Source organism: Genypterus blacodes, unplaced genomic scaffold, assembly GCF_046128005.1.
Source record: "Genypterus blacodes isolate CSIRO-AG114 ecotype Tasmania unplaced genomic scaffold, CSIRO-AGI_Gbla_v1 ptg000032l_1, whole genome shotgun sequence".
Lineage (NCBI taxonomy): Eukaryota > Metazoa > Chordata > Actinopteri > Ophidiiformes > Ophidiidae > Genypterus > Genypterus blacodes.
In genome coordinates, this window is record NW_027466845.1 from 1035253 (window position 1) to 1052760 (window position 17508).

Sequence of the window (17508 nt, forward strand, 5' to 3'; positions counted from 1 at the left end):
TATTCCACGTTTTCCCCCCTGCCTGTAGGAGAGCAAAGGCGGGCAGCTCCAGAACCAAAGGGCCCCCTGGTCAAACTGGGCCCGTCTGGCCTGCGTCCACCCGGCTTCTCCGGCCTGCAGTCCTCCCGTCTGGCTGCCTTCGGCTTCGTCTGCAGCTCCAGCGCCTCGTCTGTGTCCAGCAACCAATCCAACGACAGCGCACACAGCGATCCCAGCAGAGCGTCCCACCGTGAGTACTGACACACACACACACACACACACACACACACGCAAATGTGATGTTTTAATCTTCATTTGTTCTCTGCTGCTTCATATAATTAGAAAGTATTTAGACATTTTCACTGCTTTTCAGACAAGATGATGAATTGTGAAGTTGATTATAATCTGAACAGCTGCTTCAACATCTGTTGGTGTTTAGAATGTAATGTAATGTGACAACTTGAAGGAGGAAACCTTCCAGCCCTCATAAAGACACAATCCTCCACATTTATGCCTCATGCAGTTCAAGAGCAGAAGTGGCTGCTTACTGCTATGCTCAGTTACTATGGCAACAGCCACTCATTTCCTCCCGTATTTCATCCCGGGCGTGCTCTAAACGCTCCCGGCGCTCAGAGCATTGGTAAGAAATGTACAATGCTCAGTCTGCTCACATCCTGCAGTATTTTATCTGCTTCATAAACGAGACGCCGCCTCTTAACACGGACGCCGCTTGGAGCTGTCGGCCAAAAACAAAAGAAGAGCGTGTAGAAAATGATTGATACACAATAATCAGTTAGTGATTGTAGATAATTGTGTAGTGCAGAGGTGCTGCAGGGGTAAAAGCTGACTAATCATCATCATCAAGACATACAAACACACATCAACGCCCTCTGAGCCACGCAGAGAGCAGAGAGGCTCACACACTTACACACTCACACACTCACACACTCACACATTCATTACTGCCTGGGTCGCTCGTTCTCCCTAATAGGAAAATTGATGATTTCAGATGAGATAATTGCAGATCATCAAATAGATTTAAATTTTCATGTGGTATTTAAATATCTGGTCCTAAGAGCTTCAAAGTGTTTCTGGTTGATCTGGAGAGACGTGGCTGATTGGCAGCTATGATCACAGCTTGATGTCGTCTTCTGCTTCTAAGTGTCCTCGCATTCGTCCCCGTCTGAGACAGCTGAGGAGCTTCTGAGTGTGTGTCAGCCATCCTCAGCCATGCTCAGCCTCAGTTCACGTCTCCTTCGCCCTATTTATAAATCTGAGGCTGCAGGATGACGCGGTGCCAGCGGCTGCAGCATGTGTGTGTGTGTGTGTGTGTGTGTGTGTGTGTGTGTGTGTGTGTGTGTGTGTGTGTGTGTGTGTGTGTGTGTGTGTGTGTGTGTGTGTGTGTGTGTGTGTGTGTGGATTGAGCAGATCATTGCCTTCTTCACACGTTTCACGGCCAAGTCCTGGAGGATTCATTCAGGTCCTCTCACAGATTGAGCACAGACAGAGCACAGACAGAGCACAGACAGAGCACAGACAGAGCACAGACAGAGCACAGATAGAGCTTTGATGTACACTTTGCTGGGCCATTTTGTTCCCTTTTTCACTGTGATTCTTCAGAAAGTGACCACAGATGAAAACAACAATCTGCTGTCATGTAAGTGGCCTCATGTCGTCTTGGGTTAAAGGAGTCTAAAGAAATCTTAGAATTCAGGTGGCGGTGTTTGTTTAATGTGGTTATTTGGGTTTTATTTAGTAGTTTTGTCTGTTAGGAGATTGGCTTGTAGTGATCAGCTCTCTGTCGGTGCGTCATTCAGCTTTAAATGTGTGTGTGTTTGCACTGAATAGTCTCAATCTGAGCCCCGCCACACTTGTACACAGCCTGACGTATCACATTTCATTGCAGCCTCTAATTCGTGGTTTCATCTCCGCTTTTGTCGGCTGAGCTAGTTTGCATGCTCACTCATTCACACACACACACACACACACACACACTAACACACACACAGCTTTCACGTGACTGGCAGCTTGCGTGGCGGCGTTTCCCTTCTGGTTCTGCTGGTTCAGGCTCTGTCAGTGTTGCTGTCGTGTGCATCATCCAGCTGATGTTGTGACTGGGACAGAGTACTTCCTCTTTTATCCGACGCCATCACGAGCTCCAGGCTGCTGCTGACATACTGAGTTTATCAGTCCGGTGAGAGCAGACGGAGCGAAACACGTGTGATGAGCAGTGAGGGACCCGGCTGGCAGAGTCTGCAGAGCTAAAGGAGAAACAGGATGCAGATTTCCATGGCTGCCCTGCCTTTGTTACCCTTTCTCCTGCATCAGCCAACAGACTTCTTGGCTCAAACTCCTCTCCCAGGTGAATTCAGACTCTGGCAGCAAAGAGAGTCACTGTGCTCCCCCCACTGGAGGTTTCTGGGCTTTTGTTTCAAGTTATAAACCTTAAAGTATCGGAGTTTTAAATGTAACTCAGCGGTTTCCGAGTCCTTGAACCGTTCCTCCGTCTCGCTCAGGTCCGTCTCCAGTGTCCCTCTCTCATCTGAATGAAACGTGTCCTCGCTTCCTCACAGAGTGCAGAGTTCCCTATCGGTGTCTGTCAGCACTACAGATGCTGTTATTGATCGAGGAGCTGAATATTTCATGATAAGTAAACAAAGCTGTCAGGTTTGCAGCAGGGAAATCTGAAAAGCTGAAACTAGCACTTTACCCTGAATACATCTAATGCAGAAATCTAAAAATGCTCTATAATAAGATGATTAGTTGCTGCGTCTCTAATGGTGTGTGTGTGTGTGTGTATAATTAGGGTGTTGGGATGTTCAATGCCTTTTATGTCTACAAAAAGCCAGAGGCAGTGATGAATAATTAAGATGTTTTCATCTTCTTGCCAAGAGTTTGTTCCTCCTGCTCTCTAAGGAGAAGCCTGGTCGGGACTCTTCATGGCCTCGTCTCTGAGCTCTGAGCTCTGAAGCACAGAGGGAAAGATTCCTGTGCTGTTGTTGTTGTGTTGTCGTGGTTCTCCACTAAGCAGTCGCTCTTTTACGTGTTGATGTTCATCGACCCTCCCTTGCTTCCTCTTCCTCTGCAGATCCCAGCAGTGGTCATGACGACGCAGCTCTCCACAAGGCCACAGCGCCCCCAAGTGAGGCTCAACACGCTCCCGCCCACAGCCGGCCCAACCCTCCCAACGCCCCCAGCCTGCAGCGCCGCTCGCTGGCGGCTCCGCGCTGCTCCCCTCTGGGTACGCCTCTGGGCCCTCTGCCCTCACGCCTGCGGCTCTATTCTGGTGTGCATGCGTGTCTGTGTGCTATCTTACACAACATACCTGTCAGCGTTACTGAAGCTGTTTCCATATCTCCTCACTCAAGGTCGCTCTGTCAGGCGGTCACATGATCTTTGGTCAGAGTGTGTGTTGGGGGTGTTGATGGTTTTATATTGGAATGCACACGGTGGCTCCTCCTGACAGGCGAGGAAACATAAATCTCCTCTACAAGCACGGGCAATGAAAAGAGGAATCTCATTACACAGGATCAGTCAGGGGACACGATCAATATCCTGCTGGAGACAATCTGATACTCCAGTGTTCTAGGGTGTAACATCTAGGAATCGAGTCACATTTGGACGTATCGAATTAAATATCTACCTATGAGGGAAGGAATGGTTTATATAAACATTCTGTGTGGAAGATTATTAGATTTCTTGTTTTTTGTGCAGCATGTTTTTTGCTTATCTTCAGAAATTCAGACTTTAAGGACTCACAAATATGTAATATGTAATATAAAACATTATTTACCCCAACCTGCCTCCTACACTATACACTAATGTATCAGAGGCGTTGCTCCACATTGCATCACACCAGTGGGCCGCGACCATAAAACCTCCCGTGCAGATGGAGGCGTGTGTTATTGTGAGCTGCTGTAAACTTAATTGGTATTTTTACAGTTAAGGTTGCGTCATAGCGCCCTCTAGTGGACTTTGAGTGTACTTTACTGTATGTGTGGCCTTAGAAACAAACCATCCGTGCAGGTGGAGCAGCAGCCCCAGCTAGTGGTCACTTTACTGCACTGTAGCTCACATGTTGGCAGGTTCTTTGTGAGAATTTAATAAATAAACTCTGCACGGTACAACAATCTGATATTTAAATGTTCTGTTAACCCTTCAGCCTCCAGGAAAGAGATGCAGAAGGACCCGGACGTCTCTCTGCCGCCAACATCCTCCCCTAAGAGGTTTGCAGTGGTTTCTCCCAAACCTCAGTCCCCTGGTGAGTCCTGGTGTATCACACATTGTGCTGTGTGTGTGTGTGTGTACATGTGCGTTTCACGTTTGGATCTGATGTTGTGTGTTTGGTGCCACAGCAGGAAGCTGTAGTTGTTCTTTATGCGAGAGCTTTATTCGTGTAATTAAAATTTATATATTCACAGGCAGCCTATCACACGTCCTCGCTCACTTTTAATGTCTCCCACCACGCTTCATTACACGACCCTTGATAGCCCTCTGTTGTCATGGAGACCAGCGAGCTGTAGTGGCCCCTGCAGCAGTGTTGGCGTTGGATCAGGTTACTACATCACAACTCAGCTTGTTCTCCTTTTATTAGGAACCGAAACAAAGAATGATAGTAGAACTCCCAGGCATGTAGTACAGATGCAGGAGACGTGTTAGTGTGGTGAGCTGAGAGAGGAACGTGCCGCTGATCAACCACCTCACTGTGTTGGAGGATATCATGTCCCACAGCTACAGTCTGGTAACCTGAGATCATCTGAGTAAATGAATACTATCAGTGTTACGCTGAATATTTCCAGTGATTTTCCATCGTTCTGCAGATCCCATTAAGCTGCGTGTCTCTCAGAAGCTCCATAGTAAATGTAAATGTTGTTTTATTGTTGTGTATTTGGTGTAATGTGTGTTGTTCTTTACACTCTTTGATAGTTCTGCACAGGGGTGTGGACCACATATTTCTGTGTACTATCTTCATCCTGTTGTTGATGCTGTTTCCGTAGTTCGTGGGCGGACTGCGGTGTCGGGCCCTGGGGCGGCTCGGGCTGAAAGGGCCCAGGAGGTGGAGCGGGCTGAACGGGCCCAGGAGGTGGAGCGGGCTGAACGGGCCCAGGAGGTGGAGCGGGCTCTGGTCCAGCAGCTGCGTGAGCGCTGTGAGGAGCAGGCGGTGCAGCTGCAGAGCCTCCAGGTCCAGCTGAAGAAAGCCTTCCTATGCCTAGACGTCCTCGCCGTCACCACGCAGCACTACGACCACAAGGTAGATCACCGCAGAGCCACAGAGGCACAGATGGTCCATCCACTCTTTCTTTATGGTCACGGTTACTTATATGGTTCAGAACAGACTGGATTACTATGAGATCATAATGAAACTGTGAGATTCGTCCCTCCATCACACAGTTACATGAACATGTAACATGATTGATGTGTGTCTCCTACACACCACATCCTCAAAGTCACGGCCTCATCTACAGGATGTCTGTGGTTGTTGCTAACTGATGCTCCACACAGCCGGCTGATCAGATCAGAGGGGAGGGAAAGACGAGTACACGTAAAAATCCACATTCAAACATCACAAAGGCTTCAGTAGTCAACAGGGTTAAATGTGCTAAACCACCTGTGAGCTCCTTTAAACATTTTTAGCAGCTTTCTCCTCCGATAGAAACGGAATCCTTCTCTTAAATCAAACGCTTCATTCATCAGGGTGAGCAAAGGGAGAGAGCAGACAAATGATCCAACAGCTGCACATCCACACCTGTAGCACTTAGCTGTCTGTGATGCTTTGTTGGAATCCAGACTGATGCTTTGATATCTGAATGTGTTGGACTCAGGAATAACTCTGGAATCTGCCTGTTGGAAAATTCTGATGATGTCTGTGGGATGGAGAGCAAAGTGGTGCTGTGAGGGTCTGAATGTGTGCACGAGTGTTTTGCTGAGTGGATTCTAAGTCATCATATGATCAGATTCCCCTCCAGTTGTATCCATAGCGACACAAAGTACCTGTGTGATGTCATAGACAGTAATTCAGCTTGTAGATTCTGGGTGTAGCTCCTGTTCCTTCATACTTTAAAGGGGATGTTGGTTCTGATCCGTCTGGCGGCCGCACCCGTGACTTTCTGCTCCACGGTGAGAGATGATGGATGAGTTGAGTGCAGACTTTCATGTTGGAGCTTTTAGTGTGATTTATCCTCACGCCGGCTGAGAAGGTTGACATGTAGACATCTCAATCAGATGTATGTGCAGTGTGTGTGTTGCTCTGTCTCTGGGTGGAGGAGAAGAAGAAGAGATTGAATCTGGGTTCCTTCCCGGCCGTAAATGTTTTCTTTATTGAATTTTGCAGTTCCTGTTTGTGGGAATTGAGCACATTAGAGCCGGAGTGAGAGCAGATGTTGTGTTTGTGCTCGGATGTGAAGCTACCTGGAGGTCTGCAGTCAATCACCATGATGAGACAGAGATACCAGCTTCTGCTTGAATACATGAATGTGCTTCATCTCCTAAGCAGTCGTGAATCTGCTGCTGTCTGCCATGTGCAGTATATTTATGGAGTCTGTTTTGGAGAATCCTGCATGTTTTCATCTTCTGGAGTTCTGTGCCGGAGCAGATAATTGGCCGTTTATTGATCAAATCCCCTCCCCTGTGTCCGTACCTTCCTCTCCTCATTTCATATGCTGGTTGCTCCCTGCCGTGTGTGTGCCGGTGTGTGTGTGTGTAATGGTGATACGGGGCGTGTTGTCCGGGGCTGATGGGAGGGCAGGCAGGGGCTCGGCAGTCTTTGTTTCAGCGAGGATCGTGCCGGATGCATCATGAAACGAGGTGAGGCTCTCTGTCCTCTCATCTCTCCTCCCCTCGCTTTTCTCTCCTCCGCCTGCATCCCCTCCTCCTCCTCCTCCTCCTCCTCCTCCTCCTCCTCCTCCCTCTGTCTCTCTTCAGCTCTGCTATCTGTCTCTGCTGCCTCCCCCGAGTAGGCTCAGGGATGCTGTCTGCTAGCCTGGTATGGGCCACTGCTGCTGTCGGCTTCATCTCCATCCTCAGCGCTGTCTGGACCGAACGGTAACGGCAGTATCCTCTTCTGGTGACCGCTACCATGCATGGTTCCTTTGTGTGAGTGTGTGTGTGGAGGGGCTGTCTGAGTGTGTCTGTCTACATCAGCATCAGATCCACTGGTTTCCTAGCGGCTGTGGTGAGAGTTAAGCGATGTGTTTATGCTGAGTCAAACAGGCTGGGCTATGTTACAGTTAGCTGGGCCTTTACATAACAAGCTGCTGCTGCTGCTGCTGTCTCAGCCTGCTCTTGTGTGAGTGATGGGCTTGTGTTTGCTTGTATATTTACAAGAACCACTCTGAGCCAGGTTATTATGCGTCATCCTCTGCTGATTGTGTTGAGCTGTTTTCCTACATGTGTAGTTTGAGTTTGAGAGTGATCCCTCTGAACCTGGACTCATTACTCGGCTGAAGACTTTAGGTGAAATGTGCCCAGTGTTGCTTTTTTAAATCCATCCTTGTCCCCTTTTAAAACCTGAGATGGATTTTGTCGCCTTAGTGACGGCTGGAAAAGCACAGTGTGTGTCTCATTGCTCCCTGGAGAGCCTGAGCGCTGCGATGGGGGTCAATCTGGGCAGGACCTGCTGAGGAATGATGGGTGGCAGCAGAGGTGGAGCCAGCAACCATCCTCCCTCCGCTCCACCCCCCCAATCTCTGCTTGAAGGAGGAAAATACAATGTTAAAGAGCGGTGACATCGCTACGCGGCCTCACCCGCCTCGCTGTCTCCCTTTCTCTCTTTTTGAAGACTGCTGGCTTCATGCTGTGGTAGATTTGCGATCGATAGTCATTTAACTGTCTGGTGTGTGTGTGTGTGTGTGTGTGTGTGTGTGTGTGTGTGTGTGTGTGTGTGTGTGGTAGTAAGTAAGAATCTCCTGTGGGGGTGTCACATCATGATGGGTCCCTTGTGCATACAGCTGTAAAATTCTCTCTCTGAGTGTCTGGGCTCATATTTCAGTGCGGTGGCTCGATTCCAGAGGTGCGTTTGGTTTCTACACGTGGTCGGGCAGATGAAATGTGTGAGCTTGTTACGCTTGGGGAAGAGCTACTGCACGTTTTTGAGGAGGGGATTAAAAATTTAGAACAGAAATGGATGGATGGATCTGTCTGTGATGCAATGTATTGATTTCTTTGTCAGGGCTAAAGGCCAGTAGGGGGGGGGGTAATGGGGGGGCTCAGTGGAATAACACATGCTTTCCATTCTAGTGTTTCCACTAGTGGGGCACTATGAGGATCAAGGGGCACCAATCTAGTCATTTAAGAAGAGATTTTGATTGTTAGCGTTGAAAGCGTTTAACTTCTCAATGTTCATTTTTACTTCCAGGCATATTGAGAGTCTATATTCATTTTAAACAACATCATTTATTGCAAGATTGTCATTGTTATTTGTGGTATGTTAAGAAAATGTGTTTCCCAGGAAATACTGATAAATCTGATGGTATTAAAAAACAAAGTTAAATGTCCTGAGCAGTTCGGGGGCCGTTTGACTGTTGAGGGCCCCTGACAGGCTGGAGCCGCCCCTGACTGCACCAACAACATGTCTCTCTCAAATCAAAGATGGAAAAACTCCGTTGCTTAACATTTTGGCCGTGTTGTGGCATTCATCAGTGAGCTGCATCATAAACTGCATTAACTAGGATCTCAGAGAGTGAGAGAATTCTGATGCAGACTTTATTTGTTTGTAAGCGATGAGGAGATTTTCAGTGCTGTGTGTTTTTTTTGCATTTTAGAATGAGAGTGCCATTGTGAAGGAGAGGGAGCTTTCCCTGGAGCTCGCCAGGATCAGGGATGAAGTGGGTAAGTGGGATGCAGCACGGCGGATAATGTTCCACAGGGAGGAGGGATGGCAGTGAGTCAGTGTGTACAGTGTGTTCCATCAGCAGAGATAGGGTGCTGAGGATGAGCACATCAGAAAGCTGCTGCCATTATCAGTATTGTTCCATATCAAGGAATATACAGTATCTTATCTGAAGAATCACATAGCTGTTATTGTGAGAATTTGACCCAAATTTAGATTTTAAAACTCAAACTACATCTCTTCATTCTGGTCCAGCTTTCAGTGTCGCACACTGGGAGCAACTGCAGCAGGAGAAGGAGAAACTGGAGCGTCGCTTTGAGTCGGAGCTGCAAGGATTGCGGGCGCAGCAGCAGAGCGAGCTGGGAGCCCTGGAGGAGCGGCTGAGGGCGCAGCACGCGGGAGAGACACGCAGGATACAGGCGCAGCAGAGAGAGGAGCTGGAGGAGCTGCAGATCAAGCAGCAGGAGGAGGTATGAGCCAAGAGACAGCCGGTATGAGGAGGCAGGCCCTGGCACAGCTGCACCTCACCAGCTTTTGAGGTTTTGTTTTTTTGGTGGACTTGTGCACTCACTACTTATGAAAAAAACTATTAAACATCAGTCGACCTCATGGTGGCGCTGTGACAACAACAGTGTGTCCTAACTATGGACCTGGACATGACAGAATAATAAGTGTCTGTCAGTGGGGGGTCATCGTGGTCTAATGGTCAATAACTTCATAATTGCAGGCTCTTCAGCCTTGGTGGAGGTATATACTCTCTGACTGTCCAGTTCAAGATGAAAATGTTCAGGGTGTGTGTGTGGTATGTCTCTAATTCTAACTGTCTCCATCTTGGCTCAGGTTGAGGAGATGAGTGAGGACCATGAGATCTCCTTGATGGAGATGGAGACCAATCACAACGACACTCTGGCCACTCTGCAGGAGGAGCATGCAAGGACGGTGAAAAGTAAGCAGCACATTTAAGATCCGTCACTCCACTGTGCTGACGTCTTCTCACCGGGTTCAACCAGACATCCTGTTATTTGTATCTATTAGATTTAAAGATGGCGCATGAACAGCAGAGGAAGTCTGTGGAGGAGGAGTTTGAGAAGATCAGACTGTCGCTGCAGGTCAACACTTCTCCTGATTGAATAACTAACGACTCCTACTGCTAACCACCAAACTTAACATGTTATTATTTGGTGTCCAGGATCAAGTGGACACGCTGACGTTTCAGAATCGTAGCCTGCGGGACCGAGCCAAGCGCTTTGAGGAAGCTCTGCGGAGGAGCACAGATGAGCAGATTGTGGTAATGTGCCATCAATTTAGCACAGGAGACAATGTTGGCTGCTTTGGTGACACCTCAACAGACTCCTTCATCCATTATTTACGGTGGTGATAACAAATCCCTTCTGCTGCTGGCAGGATGCCCTGGCACCGTATAAGCACATCGAGGAGGACCTGAAGAGCCTGAAAGAGGTGCTGGAGATGAAGAACCAACAAATCCATCACCAGGATGTGAAGATTACAGAACTGGAGAAAATAGTAGGCTGCAACTTACTGTTTCTATAGACAGACAGTCAATCCCTCCTCTTTCATTTATACATGCTGTCTGCTCTGCTGTAAGCTTCAGATGGTGTGTATGATCATAATAAGAAGAATATTTACTTAATTAAGGGCTATTTGATGGGGAATCACTCCAACCAGGCCAATCCACAGCTTCAGAAAGAGTTCAGTCTGGCCTTGAAATGCATTATTCGCCATATTGTAGGCTACTATTGTTTTGCTTATGAAAGAATCGTTGGAGAATTTAATGTTGCGTACCTCTTCTCCTGTTTTTGAGCAGGCCGAAAAGAATGTGTACCTGGAGGAGAGACTGCAGGTGTTACAGCAGCAGAACGAGGACCTGAAGGAAAGGATTGACAAAAACCTGGCCGTGTCCAGGTCAGTTCAGTTCTGTTCTGTTCTGTTCTGTTCTGTTCTGTTTGTACGCATGCAGATGGACGTGGATGTTTGAAAATATATGTTGTGATTAAATGTTGGAAGGAGTGTTGAAAGTTCCCTCCTGTTTGAAGCTCAACTGGCTCAGCAGGTGGGAATCTCTCCAAGTTCCTAGTGAGAGTTTCTTTAACCTGCGTACGTCCCTCATGTTTCCCAGGCAACTGTCGGAGGAGAACGCCAACTTGCAAGTCAACGTGGAGAAGGAGAGCAAGGAGAAGAAGCGGTTGAGTCGCAACAACGAGGAGCTGCTGTGGCGCCTGCAGACGGGCGAGCTGAGCCCGCGCATGTCGCCAAGCTCCTCCCCCATCCATCGCAGCCCCTCCGGTCAGAGCTCCCCCGCACGCCCGCACTCCTACCATCAATGAGAAAACCACTGGAACCTTTCACCATTTGTGATGAAACTCTCTCTAGCATACGTCTAGCTTTTTTAAAGACTCATCGTCGAGCGTTTCTCCACGTTACAACTGCACGGTTTTACATTTCATAGATGGACGCTACTTAGTTGTCATAGGTGTGTTTGTGGGAAATGCCCCTCGCCCTTGTGACGCATTTCCACTGTCAAATTCCGCGGATTGTAATCTGACATAAAGCATTGTATTATTGACTTCTCATTCCTGATCTGAACTCTCCACAATCAAGCAGCTGTATGGAGACCAGGATCAGAGTCCCAATGCCTCCATCTCTCTCTCCGTCTGCATCTCCACTTTCTCATCCGGTGCTCAGGATGATGGACAAACGAGTGAACATCAAACGTGCAACCATGAACACAACAAGCGCCTTCGCTGTCCCATTTTCTCCCACCAGCAGTGTTTTTCAAGGCAGAGGCAATACTTTGAGAACACCACCGGAAAACAAAACTACCTACAGTATCAGAACGCTCAGAGTGGAAGGATGAGGATTCTTCTCTGGAGTCTTTGTACCTTCTTGTATTGAAGTATTGTCAGCGGTGCATTAAGGACCACCGGGGGATCCAACCTCAATCATTCCCACTCAACCCATTTCCTCCTCAAAGGACGAGGCGTCGGAGACCTTAGACGTACCATTACAACAAAATACTGCAACTCAGAAATGACAATTTTCAATGAAATTTTAACTATCTCAACTACTTTTTTGTTTAAATTACTCTGAAGCATGTTTCGTCTTCCGGTCTTAATGTTCCTAAGAGGTTTTGGCGACTAGAGGGATGCAGGCGCAACACAACTTACCTCTCATTTCATACTAAACAGGCCGCAGCTGATTAGAATTCACTCTATTATACATTTCATTAAGTACTGTCACATTTACAGTGTTGATGTTGTGGATGTATACATTTCTTTGTGCCCCACTACTGCGAGTCCAAGCAAGTATTGCAACTAGTCAGGAAGTTAGTTGTTTCTGACTAAAACAATATAGAACCTGAATCTGTAGGAACCACCAAAGAGGAACTCAACAAACAAAGTAGTTAATCACATATTGTGGCAGTTATACTTTATGTCCAGAGTGAACTGCTGCAGAAAGAGCCATAAAAGTTAATGGTGTTGACTTAACTAACTGAAAACTCACAGTATAAATACACAAAAGGAGGAATATCTTACAGGTGATAACGTAAACAATAGGATTTCTCTTGGGTTATGCGCAATATGTCAATATTAATCTTTTGGGACTTGGTGTAGTTACTTTGTACTTGTGTATTGAGGTTGTGTTCACATGTAGCGCTGTTTGAGCAGGAGTGGCGGCAGTGCATTATAGGAGTTGGAGGAAAAGGCGTTACGTGTGAACAGAGACTAACCGGCCTCACAAGCTGATTGCTGCTGCTGCTTCCAATCTTTCATCCCCTATTTAACCCTCAACAACGTTCAGCTAAATTCCATAATTTGGTAAATGAGTGAAATCGTTATAAACAGCGCACAAATCTGTAAGCTGTTACCTCACATCTTCATCACACAGAACAATCTCAGGTCTTGAGGCGAATCATCAGAAGGGAACAACTGCCATAACTTCTGCTTTAGTTTTCAATGATTGTACTTTTTTCTTTCTTCTTCTTGTGTTTACATCACCACTCAGCTCAACGCTCTGTTTTGCTCCCTGTCAGAAATTATTGGATGTACAGAATGCAAACAATGTATAAGTCATTTAGAGTCCGGGTGCAGTCAGCAGCTATGTAAAGATAAAACAGACTGGAGAAATATTGCTTTATTATCTAACGTATATTAAGCCACTGAACAAACTGAGCGGCAAAAAGTGTGGCGGGATGTTGCATTGCATTAGTTTAGCTGTTAAATCCAAATGACATCATAGCGAGTCCCTTTGTGGGCCGTACTGTAGTAACATGGTATTTCTCTCTATCGGGTACTGTGACTGCACTGATTGCCTCTGTGTCCCGTGGACACGCCCTTAAACTCATTTAACTGAATGTTCCTTTGACACTATAGAATTGGAGATTTGTTTACATCCAAGTGTCAAGAGAATCACGCAGCCGTTCTGTTGATTGTTTACAGTAATTCCATTGTAAAGATTGTATTCAGTATTTCAGAAACCCATTCTTTAGATAAGTTAATGGAAGCATGTCTTTATATGGTCGTCTGACATTGTTTATGTTTGACCTTTTTCCTGTTCATATTTATTTATTTCCTCTTCCAGAACTGCAATCGTAGCTTCAAATATTGTGGTCAGTGATGAGACACTAATGTCTGTGTTGTCAATGTTGCACTTTGGATTTAATATATTAAGTATTTAATTACAATGAGAAAATAAGTGTACACAAGTGATATTTAATGCACATACATTCTTTACAGATGAGCAGAGTCTTGATTCATTTGTTATTCGGGAATTGTTGTCCACTGTTTTAAACCCTACAGGCTGAGCAGTACAAGAAGTAACAACAACAGGATGTGAATTGTTGAGTTATTCATTTCTTCTGCCTAATTAGCAATGAATTTATCTCACGTGCTGATTTAGTTTTTTAAATCATAATTTGTGATGTGAAACTGTTGACATCACTCCCCTCCAAACCCTTTTTCTTACTCTACTATTATATTCTAACATTATATAGGGCAGCAGCATAGCATTACATTTGTTTTATTATAAAATACAAAATATCTCTCTATACATTTCTGCAGTTCAGAATGGAGTTCGCTGGTAAACAGAAGTGACTGCACCAGAATAACAGCAGTGAAGCTTAGTGACACGATTCCACGTCTAAGAGCCAAGGGAGCTACCGGCTTGGAGACGATCACTTCCGCATAAAGTGCTGAATCACATCTATGGGCAGAGGGAAGATGATGGTGGAGTTCTTCTCTGCTGCGATGGAGTTGAGTGTCTGCAGGTATCTCAGCTGGAGAGCAGACGGCGACTCAGAGATGACCAGAGAAGCTTCCTTCAGAGCTCTGGACGCCTTCACTTCTCCCTCTGCAGAAATGATCTGAGCACAGAGAGACAATAGGCACATCTCAGACTCGCCGGCCTGTCTTAATGCATGAAAGGTAATTCATCATCAGGCTTTCAGATGTTATTGATCCCCTGTTAAGTGGTCCTTACTTTGGCTCTGGCTTCCCGGGTGGCCTCTGCCTCTGCTGCCATGGCCCTCTGCAGGTCCTTCGGCAACTTCACGTCCTTGATTTCGACGCGTTCCACCTTAATACCCCACGGGTCGGTGGCTTCATCCAGAGATTCCTGCAGGTAAATGACAAACATTCTATTCGAACACTGGTCGTCTGTTCATCCTTCAAGTAATGTTCAAATTCTTCACATCTGATGTAATAGCACCATGTACGACTGTATCTACACCTGGAAGTTATTTATTTATAAGCACCCTTAAGGACATGTTGTGCTTCAGCGTAATTGACTTGTCTGTTGCCATGGGGTCAGTTTTCTGATTGTATACCAGGATTTATCACAAATCAGTCATGTGCCTGCAGAAACATTTTGTTCTGTGTGTCTAATGACCGTGATGTCATTTTCACATGGATGCAAAATCTCTGTAATGGGTAAAAATACCAAGTTGACCTTTGCGTATTTGAGATAAGATCATTTTCTCATTATATTGAGTAAGAAACAAGATAGTAATACTGCACGTCTTCTCTCTGCTTGCATACAAAACCGGTGCTCATGATGTTCCACTTCAGATTTGTGCCTGAGTGAATCTTCTTACAGCAGAGATGTGATCTATTGTATATGAACCCTTCTACCAGTCAGAAACCTTGTTGGCTCAACAAACAGTAGTCCTGCTGTTTGTTGTATTAACCCTTAAATATTCTGTAGTATGTGCCTGCAGTTGTGCACCTGCTCACACACAACCAGGCCATTGTCAGTATGAAAGGTTGGAGTAAATAATAGACAAAGAGTTTAACAAAGAACACTACACAAGCTGTTTGGAGAACAGTTAACCCAACAGTGGAGGTAATAATATAATGGAATAAAGCTAAGATTCATCATAGACTAATATCCTCCACTGTCTCATCACCTTCACTGTCTTAGTTCAACCAGTTCTTCTCACCTGCATACTATGCGATATGCCTTCTCTGTCTGATAGCAGCTCTGCCAGGTTCTTGGTACCGAGCACATTCCTCAGTGTGGTCTGTGCCAGCAGCCGCGTAGACGAGTGGGTGTTGGACACGTTGACCACAGCTGAGATGGGGCAGTGGATCCGGAAGTACACCACACCGTCCACAGACACCGTCACAGAGTCTCTGGTGAGGATCTGCAGAGGTAAAGTGCTGTCAGGTTCAGAGTTGTAATGAAGAACTCCAAGACATTAACGCAGTAATAGCCTTGATTTAGTCTGGTACGAGCAACAATGCAATATATTGTCGTCTAATGGTCAAACCTGATTCTAGTACAGCATGTTCTCCATCTCTCCTTACTTTAATCAAAGCTTATTTGCTAAATGAGGTGTGACTGGCACAATGGAGATCTGGGAGAAACCAATTAGTGGTCAAGTGACTACAACCGGTTTAGTGCATCAGGCGCAGAGGAGTAGAGAAAGGAGCAGGATGAAAACACACTGAACCACACGTTACACAACACACTGAACCACACGGAACCAAGAGAGCTTTACCTCTTGTGGGGGAATGTCGAAGGATATGGTTCTCAGATCGATTTTCCGAAAGGTGTCAGTGCAAGGCAACACAAAGAAGAGTCCTACAAAGGAAATCACATTTATTTTTTGCACTTATCTTAAACTGTAGCACTTGAATATGAAAAGTTGACTGCCGTTAACCATCCATTTAGACAATCCAATAAGTCTCAGCTGTGTTAGAGTTCAGCTTTGCTTTGTGAGGAGAGCAGAGGGAGGAGTGAGCGTCAGAGGGATGCAAATCATCAGCCAGTGCTTAACATAACATACCTGGACCTTTGGGCTTCCTGTCCGCGAGCCGACCGAGTCTGAAAATGACGGCTCGCTCATACTCCTGCACGATCTACGAGTGTGAGGTAAAGGAAGAAACAACAGGATCACATTCTGTACATGAAGCTGCCTAAGTGTTCTTATACTATTGAGGAGGTGACATAAGCGTCACATGGTCAAATGACTGATTGAATCCTAATCCCTGGTGTGCCCCCTGTGAACATACTGTACCTTAACACACATAAATATGGAGACAGGAAAGGTCACTATGATGAAGAAGAGGGAGACGCAGATCAGCACCCAACCACAAAATCCCATGTTGTTTGAATTTTTCTCTGTAGGAGGACAAAGGCAACGATGTATCCAGGCAATGATCGCCAGGTCTCACCTATCACTAAGGAGTCATGTTGCCTCAAACACTCAAGCTGAGCGGAACAGGAATCACCTTTAAAATGCTTAAACTGTGATGTAACTCTTTAAGAAAGTGTAGATCTATCCTGGAACATATGTGATGATAGGAAATGCAAACCATAAAACTGAGTTCTCTAAAGACATTTCACCATTTAAGACAGATTCTTAAAGATAAAAGGAAATGATGCTTTCTTACCTTCGATGTTTTCTGAGATCTGAAGTTTTCCTTGAGTAGCCATCTCTGTCGTGCTGCTGTGGTTTGAGGTCATTAGTGACTTGTGGTATAATAGAGTGAAGCAGGGAACACACTTGTTTACCTGTCCTAGTTATTCCCCACAGAGGGGTGTGGCCTATCCCCTCCCCTCACCATCACGAGCCTAGGACACACACATACACACATGACTCACCGCCTGCGTGGCAACAGGTAACAAGAACCACCGAGCTCCTGCGCTGTTCTTCTATCAGAAAGCTTGAAGGTTTCCGCTCCTGTACTTTTCCGTCACGCTTTACGTTGACATGCAGTCTGACACCTGTCCTGTGCAGTGCAGTGATAAAATATAGATGCTGTCCAGGGGGGTGAAATATGATTAGAAGGTACCGGCACATAAGGGTGTGATCATGTGTCTCTCCTGTCTGTGACTACAATTTACTGTAGATAGGAAGTATGGATGAATAAGACGAGGCAACTCTATTTCTATAGCCCAGTAAAACCAAATAGGTTTATAAATGATTTAAAATGCTAAATCAGTAGAGCACAGAGCGTTTCTTCTGCGTTAGTTTCTGATGAAGATGTACACAGACAGCTGCTGGTGACACGTGATGGGAGCGTCCCTGTAATGTTTGAGCGAGGCCCCTCTGATGGCTCGCCACATGATGCTTGGTCACATGAGAACAGAGCTCATCGAGAGGAGACTCACTAATGAGCTGCATGTGGTTCACATATTCACAAGAGGATGAGCTCACTGGGCAAGTTTGATCTGTAAGGACT

At 46.1% G+C, this 17508-nt stretch overlaps 2 protein-coding genes across 2 annotated transcripts; one reads left to right on the plus strand and one right to left on the minus strand.

Annotated features, from left to right (window-relative positions):
* Positions 1-4155: 4155 nt before the first annotated feature.
* LOC142995212 (microtubule-associated tumor suppressor candidate 2-like) lies at positions 4156-13519 on the plus strand. The gene is made up of 10 exons (XM_076146195.1): positions 4156-4240; positions 4977-5230; positions 8739-8805; positions 9062-9276; positions 9647-9752; positions 9842-9915; positions 9996-10094; positions 10211-10330; positions 10632-10729; positions 10944-13519. The coding sequence occupies exons 1-10, from the start codon at positions 4156-4158 to the stop codon at positions 11149-11151; spliced, it is 1326 nt and encodes a 441-aa protein (XP_076002310.1). The 3' UTR covers positions 11152-13519.
* On the minus strand, positions 12429-16823 carry stoml3a (stomatin (EPB72)-like 3a). The gene is made up of 7 exons (XM_076145877.1): positions 16717-16823; positions 16341-16444; positions 16110-16182; positions 15822-15904; positions 15261-15464; positions 14303-14437; positions 12429-14186 (listed from the first exon to the last, which is right to left on the minus strand). Exons 1-7 carry the CDS (start codon positions 16787-16789, stop codon positions 13998-14000), a joined length of 861 nt encoding a protein of 286 aa, XP_076001992.1. The 5' UTR covers positions 16790-16823; the 3' UTR covers positions 12429-13997.
* Positions 16824-17508: the final 685 nt, after the last annotated feature.

Bases quoted from the DNA above. Each gene is read 5' to 3' on its own strand.
- LOC142995212 (XM_076146195.1), top strand. From the start codon at position 4,156: ATGCAGAAGGACCCGGACGTCTCTCTGCCGCCAACATCCTCCCCTAAG. The intron at 10,095-10,210 runs GTAATGTGCCAT...TGCTGCTGGCAG, and splicing joins GCACAGATGAGCAGATTGTG to GATGCCCTGGCACCGTATAA. The intron at 10,730-10,943 runs GTCAGTTCAGTT...CATGTTTCCCAG, and splicing joins AAAAACCTGGCCGTGTCCAG to GCAACTGTCGGAGGAGAACG.
- stoml3a (XM_076145877.1), bottom strand. From the start codon at position 16,789: ATGACCTCAAACCACAGCAGCACGACAGAGATGGCTACTCAAGGAAAA. The intron at 15,905-16,109 runs GTATGTTATGTT...TTTCCTTTGTAG, and splicing joins CAGGAAGCCCAAAGGTCCAG to GACTCTTCTTTGTGTTGCCT. The intron at 15,465-15,821 runs GTAAAGCTCTCT...TTACCTCTGCAG, and splicing joins TCGACATTCCCCCACAAGAG to ATCCTCACCAGAGACTCTGT.